General features: G+C 42.2%; 1 protein-coding gene across 2 annotated transcripts in view; it reads left to right on the top strand.

The window, feature by feature from the left end:
- The window catches only part of LOC133967305 (SLIT-ROBO Rho GTPase-activating protein 3-like), a 29,950-nt gene extending 16,764 nt beyond the window's left edge, over positions 1-13,186 (top strand). The window contains exons 6-22 of one of the 2 annotated variants that reach the window (XM_062402679.1): positions 27-155; positions 285-506; positions 586-687; positions 1,535-1,732; positions 1,824-1,908; positions 3,319-3,346; positions 4,416-4,518; positions 5,900-5,960; positions 6,924-7,001; positions 7,334-7,468; positions 7,563-7,668; positions 7,740-7,967; positions 8,348-8,421; positions 8,526-8,706; positions 9,500-9,649; positions 9,756-10,071; positions 10,575-13,186. In XM_062402679.1, coding sequence (XP_062258663.1) covers positions 27-155; positions 285-506; positions 586-687; positions 1,535-1,732; positions 1,824-1,908; positions 3,319-3,346; positions 4,416-4,518; positions 5,900-5,960; positions 6,924-7,001; positions 7,334-7,468; positions 7,563-7,668; positions 7,740-7,967; positions 8,348-8,421; positions 8,526-8,706; positions 9,500-9,649; positions 9,756-10,071; positions 10,575-11,039 — 2,661 coding nt within the window. In that variant the 3' untranslated portion in view covers positions 11,040-13,186. Of the gene's footprint in view, positions 1-26; positions 156-284; positions 507-585; positions 688-1,534; positions 1,733-1,823; positions 1,909-3,318; positions 3,347-4,415; positions 4,519-5,522; positions 5,554-5,899; positions 5,961-6,923; positions 7,002-7,333; positions 7,469-7,562; positions 7,669-7,739; positions 7,968-8,347; positions 8,422-8,525; positions 8,707-9,499; positions 9,650-9,755; positions 10,072-10,574 lie in introns of both variants that reach the window. The other variant, XM_062402689.1, reaches the window with a different exon arrangement.
- Positions 13,187-13,209: the final 23 nt, after the last annotated feature.

Below are 13,209 nucleotides of genomic sequence, written 5' to 3'. Positions count from 1 at the left end.
ACCCTCTCTCTCTTTTCCCACCCTAGAGACAAGCCAAGTACTCTGAAAACAAGCTGAAATGCACAAAGGCCCGCAACGACTTTCTTCTCAATCTGGCGGCCACCAACGCCCTGGTAGCCAAATACTACATCCACGATGTCTCAGATATGATAGACGTAAGTTCATATAGTCAAAGCCGAAATTCAAATATTGGTAAAGACCTTCCTCAATCCAATGCTTATTTACAGTTTCAGTTGGAGGTGTTTTATAGATTTATAACAACCACATGTTCTTTTTTCCCTCAGTGTTGTGACTTAGGTTACCATGCAAGCCTGGCGCGCTCCATGAGAACCTACCTGTCCGCAGAGTACAGTCTGGAGACTTCTCGCCATGAGGGTTTGGATTTACTGGAGGGAGCGGTAGATGCGATGGACCTCAGAGGAGACAAGCTGAAGTTCATGGACGCACACAGTCAGATTTTCTGTCCTCCCGCACGCTTTGACTATCAGCCGCACATGGGCGATGAGGTGAGTCACGGAGGAAGGATGGGATTAGAGTCTCAGTCTTGGTTCATGATTCGAAGTTCATGTTTCTCTTTTATCCCAGGTGTGTCAGGTGAGCGCACAGCAGCCGGTCCAGACTGAGCTTTTGATGCGCCACCACCAGCTGCAGTCTCGCCTGGCCACGCTGAAGATAGAAAATGAAGAGGTGAGTGAGAGTTTTCAAGCCCTGGAAGGTTTGGAGGTTGCTGGCATCAGCCTTTCCTTTCATTAGGAAGCAAGCTCCCTGCAAGTGTGCTATTCAGAGTCATGTCCTCCAGTCTGTACGAGCAAGATAGTGAACCGCACATTGTCCCTACCGGCTGTATGAATGGTGCGGATAGAAAAAAGAGGAATGACCATGTGTATCTGAATAGGTGAATGTGACTTGTTGATAAGACTGAAAAAGTGCTGTATGAATCCATTTATCATTCACTTCTATCAAACATGTGAGAGCAAGTAGCTGTTCTTAAAGACTCGCTTCCTCCAGTTTGAATGTGACTCAGACCTGTGGGGTGTCCTTTCTCCCCGGGGGCCCGCCCAGCCTGCTTCCTGGCCTGCATGCTCGGATTCACTGTGACTCATGCAGACCTGTTCAGGTTAACAAGATGTGTCAGGATCTGACTGTCATAAATATGGGAAGGCACATACCATTTCCTGTGTGCCTCACACGGATGAATAAAGTTAATCTTTCATGTCCCGATGCGTCATGCAAGGGAGCTAATTACTTTGTTTACAGTGTGTCAGTCAAACTGCTGTGCAAATGGCCTGCAGTGGTATAATTACAGACTGTGCAGGGTTGTTTACACCATACTGCTTCCTGGTACCACTGCAAAGATAATGCATTTGGAAAATATAGGTATAATTACAATATTCTCAGCTTTGATATATACGAGTCACGTAACTCATTCCATATCTATTTCATTTATAAAATCAGAAAGGTTTTGTAATTATGGATGATCTTTACATTAAAGTCACGTTTCACAGTTGTTCCTGCTACTGTGTGTGTGTGTCAGGTGAGGAAGACGCTTGATGCCACGATGCAGACGCTTCAGGACATGCTCACCGTGGAGGACTTCGACGTGTCAGAAGCCTTCCAGCACAGCCAGTCCACAGAGTCGGTCAAATCGGCCTCGTCTGACTCCTACATGAGCAAGGCCAACATCGCCAAGAGACGAGCCAATCACCAAGAGACCGAGGGCTTCTACTTCACTGTGAGTTCTCAGACGAACACAAAGCAACTGCAGCAGAGAGCATGCACGGTGACTCCAGATAACCCCGCTCACTATATGTCTTTATCTGCAGAAATACAAGGAGTACTTGAATGGCAGCAATCTCATAGTCAAGCTGCAGGCCAAGCATGACCTTCTGAAGCAGACACTCGGAGAAGGCAAGACTTTTTGTGATATACACTAGTGAAGTGGAAAGTGATGGTGATGGTTTGTATTATACAGTTAATGTGTCAATAATAGAAAAAACTTTCTCCAGTAGTAGAGGAACAATAAAAAGACAAATTGGATCAGCAGAAAGTAGCTTTAGCTTATATATATATATATATACATATACAGAAATATCACAAATATTTTAAATGCTTTACAGAATATATTCAGTTCCATCTATCTGGAGTTCCCTTTATGTTTTTTAGAAATATAATACACATTTATGTTACAGTGAATCTTTCATTTACTTAACTTTCAAATTTGGGTCAATGGCCTCAAAAGACCAACATTTCATGATGGGCATATCTGTGCTTAAAAGCTGTGTCATGCCATAATTCATTTATATGTTTTTGTGTATATATATTTAATGCACATTAAAGTGACCTAAAAGGGGAGAGTAAGGATGAACTGAACACGATGTCCTCAAAATCTTGCAGGCATCTGCTTTTGGTTGAAAATGTGTCATTACGTCTTTACATTGTTTTTTACATTAACTGATAGTGCACAAAGTCGATGGTGAAATCTTTATGGATTATGAAACAGTTTATACTATGAAATTTGATCAATCTTTTCAATCTTTAAATTATTTTATTTGTTTGTATGCTACACCTAGCATAGCACATCTTTTATCAAAATTTAAATCATTAGTTACTAAAAAAGTTCAATTATTTTTTTTCCCCCCATCTGTTCTTCTGAAGTTATACAGTTTACCCGACAGCTTGACAGTTTTGGAACTAAAAAGTTAAACTGTTGAAACAACCCTGGACTGGTGGTTCCATCCTTTGCTCTTTAAATATGAATGTACCTCACCCAAATTAACGTACTTGTAAAAATGTATATTTTATCTTTCATCACTTTTTGTTGTCTGCTTTAAGATTGGAATCAATGTGTTAGACATAAAAGGAGGATTGTGCTGGAAGCTGCTTTGCTTGAGCAATCTTTACTAGTGGAGGCCTTAATTTGCTTGTGTACAGTGAGACGTGTGTGAATGCAGTGCAGATATCGTGAACTCATCACAGTTGACAAAGCAGCTCCCACAGCCTCTTTCTGTTGTTGCCCCTGGATACATTATCCCTCTGTGGAGCGGGGGGGGGGGGCAAGGCAATACCCTTCTGGGGGCTCTTGTGCTGTTTCTAGGGTGACCGCTAAATGACCGCTGCCTGGCAGTGAGTCAAATGCAGCCATGGCGCTCACCCCCAGTGAGCCTGTCTGAATAGAGGCCGCTTTCTCACAAGGCCCCTTTCCTCCTCCCTCTGCCAGCCTTGTATAGTCGGCCAGCACTCAACCGTACTGCTAACTCCTGTGATTGCAAAAATGGCGTATACTAATTAATCCTCTTTCTCTGCTGTTTTTCCTTTTAGGGGAGAGGGCAGAATATGGAACAACAAGGTAAGATGTCCAGTGACATGAGAGTGAACGCAGTAGGAGCTCATGTGTAAAATCGTTCCCGTGCTGCTGATTGTGTTAGAAATGAGACCACAGTGTGAGAAGAGGAGTTTAGTCTCAACTTTGCTCTTATTTGTTGAACAATGATTTGGATCCTAATTTGAGAAAGTGGCGCTCAGAGGTGTTCTTCCCACTTTTAGTCGATAAAAAATATATTAAGACTATTAAATGAAATGCCAGTGAGATGAATAATGTCCTGATGTTTTTCTGTTAGGACGATAGTGATAAATTAGCTAGACACCAAATATTGACATGGCAAGCTCAAAACTAATTAAATACAAGGGTTTGTCTTTTTCTTTTTTCGATCTTTAGAAAATGTCATTAAATGCAGTAAAATCCTTATTGAATTTTTTTGGTTGATAATTTATTATTGTCATTATCACTGACTTTGATAAAGTTTGCTGCAGCCCCTTCTTCTAAAGATCGACATTTTGGGAAACATGATTATTTGCTTTCTTGCTCAGAGACATTGGAAACAGGGATCAACCCTAGACTGAATGTAAAGATGGATGAAGTGTTCCCACTATCCAGAAATAAAGCCAAAATTATCCCGGATACAAGGAATGCTTCCAATCTTTGGAGTCAGATTCTGTGCAGCAGATCAGGTTGATAGAGCTGCACTGGCAAGGTCCCTCCAATACACTTCATTCACTTTTGGGGAGCTGTCGTCTCATCCATCTTCATATACAGTCTATGAGATAAACAGCTAGCCTAAAGCGGCTAGTAAAGCTACAATGTGGCATTTGCAAGCTGTGGTTTCCAGTCTTTGTGCTAAGCTAAGCTAATCAATCATTGACTGTGACATTATATGTACTTAAAGTGTGGTCAATATCACAGCAAATCAGCGTTGCCAAACTGTGTTTTTGTAATTGTTTTGTTATAAAATACATTTGGTATATGCATAACGTTTTTCAGTCAAATGAATGTCAGTATTTTGATGTCTAGTTAGACCAACTGCATTATTATTCATATTTACCATGTACCAACCGTACATCCCCCACCATCTCCCCAGGCCCCCCACTCTTCCCCCTAAACCCCAGAGAATGCGGAAGTCTAGACCTCGCTCCCATGTTAACCATAAGCTGTTTAACGGCAATATGGAGGCCTTCATTCAGGTATCAGCCCATCTGTGCTCTTTGTCTCTCCATGAGCTCAGCTGTCTCGCTATAGCAGTCCTTCGGGGGGGGCTCTCTTGCCTTTGACCACTCTTTTTATTCAAACGTGGGCTCACTCATGCACTGACTTTCCTCTTTGCTCATTGCCTTGTCCTCACTTTGTATTTCAAGTCAGGAAAGACAGGGTCAGATAAAATCAAAAAACAAATCCAATATCTTTTGAAGAGGGCTTTGTTTTTAAAGCACCACAGCAGTGGAAGATTTTTCCTTTTCATTATTCTTTTTCTGGTGAGCCCTGCAGCCTTCAGAATGAATTTGGCTTCATATTTGTCAGTTGGCCATGAACCAGGCACGTTAGGCTGTGCAAATGCACACATGGCCTCATCCACTCTAATGCTCAATCAAGCAGGGGCAGGCAGATAGTGTGTGCATTAATGGCGGCAGAGATAAACATCAGAAGTCAGTAGATTAAATGATCTACTTACATTATTTGTCAACAGAACAAATGCGACTAATTCAATAATTGATTAATTATTGAAATTTTTCTTAAGGCAGTAATACCCAATGATCCTAGTGTCAGGGACCTAGCTCGTTACGATTTTCTCCTTTTCATTTTTTATATGTATTTCGCTTTTGCAGCGTTAAAAAATAATGGCGCTTAAGGCAGTAGGAAAATTATATTAATCAATTAATTGAGAAAATAATGGGCTGATGAATTTAAAATGGTTGTATCCCTTGAGTTCAGACTGCAAATTGAAGTGTTAGTCTCAAACAGTCCTCTCCCCACCCCTGTTGTCTCGAGTAGCTGCCTCCCTCCCACACACTCCCCCCTGAGCCATGTCTCACCCCACAAGGCACTGATGCTTTGGCTCTTCTCTCAAGCCAGGCCTCCTCTTACTCTCTATCTCACTCTCTAGCTGTACAAATCTGTCTCTCCCACTAACCTGTTGTGGTTGTTGTTGCTTCTCTTCCTCTGTCTACGTGCCTTACTGCTCTGTGCCCAGGGGAAGACGGAATGTCCGTGCCAGGAGTCAGGTACTCTGTCTTGTAGCGGGGCGGGATCATCCCACTGTGTTCAGTTATGCTAACCAACATTTCTGTGCCTCTGTCCTGTTGGGATTCCTGATGTGTAGACATAACAATATACACGGTGCTGCAACACGTAAACACTTTGATCTTGTGTTTGTTTTGTGCACATAATATTGATTATTTAACGAAAGCAAATAATGATTAACAATATTCGCCTAACTCTGTGAATTTGATTTATTTAGCAACTGACTCTATAAGCCTCTGACGATAACACCCTGCAGGAATCACAATTTTTTTTCTCCTTTATTTTGCAATCTACGTGAGATAATTTGTTTTTTCTCTGGCACCATAGGACTCAGGGCAGACTATTCCAGTGGTGGTTGAGAGCTGCGTTCGATACATCAACCTGTACGGTATGTTCCTGTCGTGCTCATAGAGTATGTCGTCCTTCCAGAAATGTACAGCGTGCTCATCATCACATGCACCTGCATTTTTTCATATCGTGTCATACCTTCTTATCCTCCTTCTCTGTGCACGTGTTTATGTTATGTTGCTCTGTCAGTGGCGTTTGCTCACAGGCATTTTGCGTGGGCTTATTTAGATTAATGAGGGGAAATCGTTTATCGTTTATTGTTGATTTAATTTTCAAAACACTGTAGCATTCATGATGCTCAGTGTCACTAGAATATAATAAATGATGAGGTGGTGTGTTGATGTTTCAAACACTATGAACATATCTCATGAAGAACTAGAACAAAACTGGAACCTAATGTGAGACAGAACCTGTACAATGCTTAGTGCATAGTGCATTGATGTTAGCTATAGAAACAGCTTATTAGTAAAGGTTTAATAGACCCTCAAAAAGGTTTGTAATGTGATTTAGGTGAGACTGAAGATTCATTTCATTACATGTACTATTATTCATTATATGATTATTAAATAGCAACATTTTAAAGTAAAATGTCCTTTATTTCTTATGATGGTTTGTCTTTATGAATCCATGTTAGCTGGACACTTTAAATTTAACTCCCTTAAAACTATAACAATGAAAAAAAAAAATCACCAAAAATGTCGAATGACCTGAAAGACCAATTAGTCAAGAAATCCCCAAGTAATGGGCTCGCTTAATTGCTTTGTGTTTAGACTTTATATCTCACATACTGTCAAACACATTCATTCACACATACATTTTAATTTGCATATGTTTATTATGCTTTTGGTGTTAGTGTGGTGTTTAGAATTTATGACAATTTCTTTTAAATTTAGTATATTTATTATTTCTAATGTAAGAAAGTCAATAATATGAATCAGATGATACGTTGTGTGTGTGTATGTGTGTGTGTATTAATGTGTGTGTGGGCTCTGCCTCTCCTCAGGTCTTCAGCAGCAAGGTATATTTCGTGTTCCCGGCTCCCAGATCGAAGTCAACGACATTAAAAATGCATTTGAAAGAGGTTAGTTCCCAGTGTTCTTGGCCATCTTCCCTTTGATTGATTTGAAATTGCATTTTACTCACCTAAGGAGCCACAGTTTCTCCCAGAGGGCTTCAGAGTGCAAATAAAGAGCCTGCGTGTCACTAGCATTCCTGTAATGGACATGCAACCCATTTCAGATGCATAATACATATGATTTGCATCTTGCCGTAATAATAAATGAGGAAACGTAACCGCTCAACTGTTTATATTAACCTCCCGGATGGAAATACACATTTAATAGATGCATCAGTGCCAAGTTACACAAACACTAAATGATTAATGAGTGTTTTACATGTATGTTGTCTCTATAGGAGAGGATCCATTGGAGGATGATCAGAGTGATCATGACATCAACTCTGTGGCAGGCGTTCTGAAGCTCTACTTCAGGGGGCTGGAAAACTCACTGTTCCCTCAAGAGCGTTTCCTCGATCTTATATCTACAACCAGTGAGTCACACCTCAGGGGGGAAGTGGATATTTTTTTTATTTACATTTACTGTAGCTAAACAGTTGTTGTTTCCTGTTTCTTTCATGTTTGTAGAGCTCGACCCGGGTGCAGAGAGAGCTCATCACCTTCAGCAGATAGTTGTGACTCTTCAGCGGCCTGTGATCATTGTCATGAGATACCTGTTTGCATTTCTAAACCAGTGAGTCCCGTCGTAACAAACTGTACACGTCAGGCTTTTATGTTGATACTTACTGCCTCCGTCGTTTCCAGTGTTTCCCAGTACAGTGACGAGAACATGATGGACCCCTACAACCTGGCCATCTGCTTTGGCCCCACGTTGATGCCCATCCCAGACGACCAGGACCCCGTGTCCTGCCAAGCGCATGTCAACGAGGTCATTAAGACGGTTATCATCCACCATGAGGTCATTTACCCAAGCCTACGAGAATTGGAGGGACCTGTGTATGAGAAGTGCATGGCTGGAGGGGAAGAGTACTGGTAATTACAAGACAAGTTGTTGACTAAGTGTGTGCTAGAAAAGATGAGATTAGATTAGCCTTAGTCTCACTATGGGGACATTTGCCATGTTACAGCAGCATAGGGGAGAGTGAAATTAAAGTGTAAATATATTCAAACGTAATTGAATATATAGAATAGCAACTATGAATATGATGTAAACAGAATGATTTCATTGTTTAATACAATTACATTTTTACAGTTAAATGAAGTTACTGATACTGTGAAGGAGAGGATGATTTTGTAAAGTAAAACACACTTTTGAATATGTCTTAAGGAAAAAAAACTTGTAACCTTTTGCACATCTCTGATGAAAAAAATGTTGCCTCACGCTGTTTGACTAAATTTGTTTCATGTTGTAGTGAAAGCCCCCACAGTGAGCCCGGAGCTCTTGACGAGGTAGACAATGGTACTGGTCCAAACACTAGTGATGAAGGTGCATCACCAATGACACTCCGCACACACACACACACCTATAAGAGCTGAAACAGGAAACACTTATATTTCTTGAACCGGGTTGTGTCACATTGTACATTGCAGAGGCGGAGCAGATCGAGGCCATAGCAAAGTTCGACTATGTGGGCCGGACTCCTCGAGAGCTTTCTTTCAAGAAGGGAGCGTCTCTGCTGCTCTACCTGCGAGCCTCTGAGGACTGGTGGGAGGGCCGCCATAACGGCGTGGATGGGCTGATCCCACATCAGTACATCGTGGTGCAAGACATGTAAGTGCAGCGGCTTTAATCTGGGAGGTACATAAAAAGTTAATCATGATGAAAATGATAAAATGATACAAACAAAAATGTTGGGGCATCCCCACTACCAGGTGAGCTAGTAGGAACCCCCCAACTTCACATTTTATTCACAGGTTTGAGTTCTCCTACTGGTGGCTCCGACCCAGCTCTCTGCATCATTTCACACTCACAGGCCAAAAATAGATCCTCCCATTATTTCAGTTTCAAAAGTAATCCAGTCACCGTCTGTATCTTGGTTCTGCCACAGGACAGGACTGAGCCACTCATTACTTATGTTCACGTTCTGACTGTCCCTGTGGGTTCTGTGTGTGCTTGGCCTTAAGAAACACGTACCTGCATAAAGATCAGTGTAAAAAGAAGCATCACCAGTCCCTGCATGTTTTGAACATTGTCTCACCACAGTTAGATGTGATGAAAACAAAACAAACAACCCCAATTAGCTGGAGAGCTGTCGGGATGAGTGTTCGACCACAGGCTAGGTAAGAAGATCAAAGCTAAATAAAGAGGAAGAGTGATGTATGTTCTGCCAGGTGGTGCTGTTCCTTTTGTGGTGGGGGTGATTAGTTTTGTCCGAATGAGTAATGTCCCAAAAAGAAAATTGGCATCAGTGTTGATTGTCGAGGAATCATCAGCGTGCTCCGAGAGATCGACCACTCAGGAAGTTCAAGTCTCTCACAGTAAAAGCCGATGAGAGCTTGTCCCGGAGACAGAGACCGGGATCATTAATCAAGACCAATCGTCTGCTGCCGTCTGTCCACATTAGGGATGATGCATTCTCAGACAGCCTTCAGAGGGCCGACAGCGAGGCCAGCAGCGGATCCCAGCGTGACGGTGACCGAGCCTCATCCCGAGGCGATCGTCAGTCTCCCTGTGAACACACACCGGAGCACCGCTTCGGAGCAGCTTTGGGAAGGTAACAGGGTTTGTTCCACCAGTGTGCGAGTACTCAGAGTCAAGCAAAGCAGGACGAAGTGTGAATCTCCGTTGTCGCTTTTTTTTTTTCTCCGTGACTTTGTCAGAGTGAGAGTGCGATCAGATGGAGCTGCAGTTCCACGCCACAGGAGCACTGCCGACAGTCACAGCCCCCCCAGAGCGGCCGACCAGCCCCCTCGGGTGATGCCTCGGCCCTGCAGCCCACGCAAAATGGCTGTCAGCAGGGGCCTGACGGACAGCCCAGAGAAACGGCGCCTCGCCACGTTTGGCAGTGCGGGCTGCATCAACCATCCCGACAGGAAGGCCTTCATCGACAGCCACTCCCAACGCTCCTCGCCCAGCACCGCTCGCCATGCGAGTTTGGGAGACCACAAAGCTCTCGAAGCTGAAGCGCTCGCTGAGGTCAGCAAAATATCCAGCTTTCTAAATTTATGGTAGTTTGAAGAAATAATGTTTATGCTACTTTTATATACTTAAAATCATAGTTTGTTTTGGTGACTAACGACTTTATTGGTAGCATAATATAAACGTCGATATGTATCTTAACTATAAGGAACAGTCTTTCATTTTAAGCATTTTATTGATATTAAATATCAAAAGGATAATAACTATAAGTAATTAGAATAGCACTGAGTAGAACAGTCTCCTTAAATTGAATCTGACTGCACATAATTCCAGACCCTCATAGAAATTAATCCTTGAACTGTGCATGATTTATTTTATAGAAAAACCTTCTGAAGTGGAGTAAAAAATATAGAGGACATCTTTTACTACTCTCTTTTACCACTCTCTTTTTTGAAAAGAGAGACTGAAATGTGTTCTCCATCGCTTTCACACCTGGGGTGTTTGTCCTTATCTGATTGGTTGAAATCAATTTAAATCTTATTCTTCCTCATGTTTTTCAGGACATAGAGAAAACGATGAATACGGCTCTCCACGAGTTGCGGGAGCTGGAGAGACAGAATGTAGCCAAACAGGCGCCCGATGTAGTTCTGGACACTCTTGAACCTCTCAAACACTCCAGCGGGGTCCAGGATCTGCCAAGCAGCCCCTTGCACACCATGGTGATCCGGGACCCAGATGCCGTCCAGCGACGTAGCAGCAGCAGCTCCTCCTCCGAGACCATGACCACTTTTAAACCGGCTCTGTCGGTGCGCAGGCCGAGCGCACCTCTACGGCCCCCGCCTGTCAGACCTGTCCGACCTGCTCCAGTGATCGGACAGGGGCAGGGACCACACCGCTCCAGCAGCTCTAGCTCCTCTGGTCTGGGCAGCCCAGGCATCACCCCCACTGACAGGGTCTTCCCCAAAGCTCCCTCCCCGTCGCCATCCACCTCCTCCTCCTCCTCAGACAAACAAGGTAACGTGTAGCTCTGTCACAAGTCAAGTGGATGAAGAACACTGTGACTACTGAGTGCTTGTGATTACCACCACACCCCTGCACCTCTTTTCGAGAGCAAAACGAACTTTGACACCCAGTGTGTATCATGAATATTACCACTATCCTTGTATATCGTAGGAGGACCACTGCTGGTTTCTGCCCACACATCTACCAGCTGGTGGACAAGTCGATGTACTCTTTGACAAAAATATATTCCACAGAAACAGGATTTAAATATACTAGAATTACTTCATAGAATGGTACCGTGCTGAATAGCCATGCTGGATTAAAAAAAAAGAAGAAAAAGGGATGCACTGGAAAAATACGTATGTTAATTGAATTCTGACAATGGAACGTCTCATTGAAATGTTATTAGATTACAACGTTATTATGAGCCTGGACTCTGTGTCTGGTGTTCTGTTCCATTATGAGGGAACACTTAAGGGAATACTTCACCACATCCTGTAGACGTCCACTCTGCGCTGGTGGTTTGTGTATTCTGTCATAATGAGGAAGTTTCCTCAAAGAGCTGGTCCCACAGTCTCACTCAGACCAGATCTGAACGGTGGACTCAACCATAAGCAAATGCAGTTCTTGTAATGGCCACTAGATGCTGACTCTTCATGCTGGTGTGCTTGTGTGGTAATTTACAGTATAAGTTTACATGCATATAGAAGAAAACTGTGTCACACAGGAACTGAGACTGAAAAGCTGAAGGCAACACGGGAATGGTATCCGTTTTCTCTTCATGGTGAGGAATTATGTTTCTAAAACATAAATATATGCCGTTAGAACGATTTTAATATCGTAAATATAATTTCAGAAAAATGGAGATATCCTATCTAGATATTCCTTTTATAAAACAGGTTAGAAAGTCTCCATCTCGAAGCCTTGAAGCTAAGAGGAATGAGGCTACGAGGAATAAGCCTTCGGGTGCAATCGCTAATATTTTGAAGTATCTGGTGTAGACTCTGTCTTTTGTTCTTCAGATACTGTTTCCAGTCCGAAGAGGCCACTAGAGTCAAATGTTTCTCCACACAAAACATAAACAGCGATTATTTTTGTGGGTGTTTTAGGTCCAAACGCCAAACAGGTACGATTGCAGTTAAATCGAAAAAACTGATAGCAGATATATTTGAGTGAATGTTTTCTTACGCCCTTAACACAGACTATTGACCTGCGGGCAAACAAAGCCTGCTCTTAAGTGATTGGTCAAACTATACAGAATTTGTATATTCACATGAAGAATGTGTTCATAGAAGTTAGATCGTACAAGGATGGGGCTAAGGAACAAATAAATAAAAAGAAGGTCCACTTAAACCTAGTACAGCTGCTTCAGTCTGGTCAGTTTGCAGCTTATAGCCTGGACTGTGCTAGATTAGCTGAAACTCAACATGCCGCCTCTTCGGCTCATTTGGGACTCACACAGACCCACACATGAATTCATTGTGTTTAATACATATCAGCAGTGGCAACCAATTCACAATCATACCTCTTAAGTCTGACAACAGGAGACAAGAATAGGAAACTTATCTCAGCCAAAGTTTTATCTTCCTCCTTTCATTCATCTTAGAATATGTGAGCTAACCCAGACTTCGGTTTCACAGGGAACATTGACAATTATTATGGAAACACCATAACGATGAAAATGATCTAAATGTTCTTATTATATTTACGTGTCTCGTTATTATTAAAAGATAATCACATAAGAAAAACTTTCTCTTACTATTCAAGTGACTAATGCACTTAAAAACACGACAGGGAACGGTGCTGCATCTGTGGGCTCTGTGTTTTCAATTCGATGAAGCCGTGCTGGAGAGACGCGACGGAGCACATGAGTATCGTTGAAGCTTTCGTGATGTCTGGATCGCACAGGGCCGCTTCAGGCCGTGTGGTTGTTTTAAGATGAACATGTTTTTTTTGTTGTCTGTCTCATGAGAATGATCAATATATCTTTAACATGTAACAGGTACATTTGGATGAATATATACGGTACATACTGCTAAAGGATACTTGTATAAATAACATTGTATGATAGAAACAGGATATATTATCATATCTAGTGTGTAGATTCTTTTGTAATTCTTATCCTTGCACAAACATTAACAAAACAATAAAGAAATGAAGCCTCACAGAATGTTTCCTTTTTGTTAAATTTGG

Source organism: Platichthys flesus, chromosome 2, assembly GCF_949316205.1.
Source record: "Platichthys flesus chromosome 2, fPlaFle2.1, whole genome shotgun sequence".
Taxonomy (NCBI): domain Eukaryota; kingdom Metazoa; phylum Chordata; class Actinopteri; order Pleuronectiformes; family Pleuronectidae; genus Platichthys; species Platichthys flesus.
The sequence above is the reverse complement of the archived record's forward strand: the minus strand, read 5'-3'. Positions and strand labels throughout refer to the sequence as shown.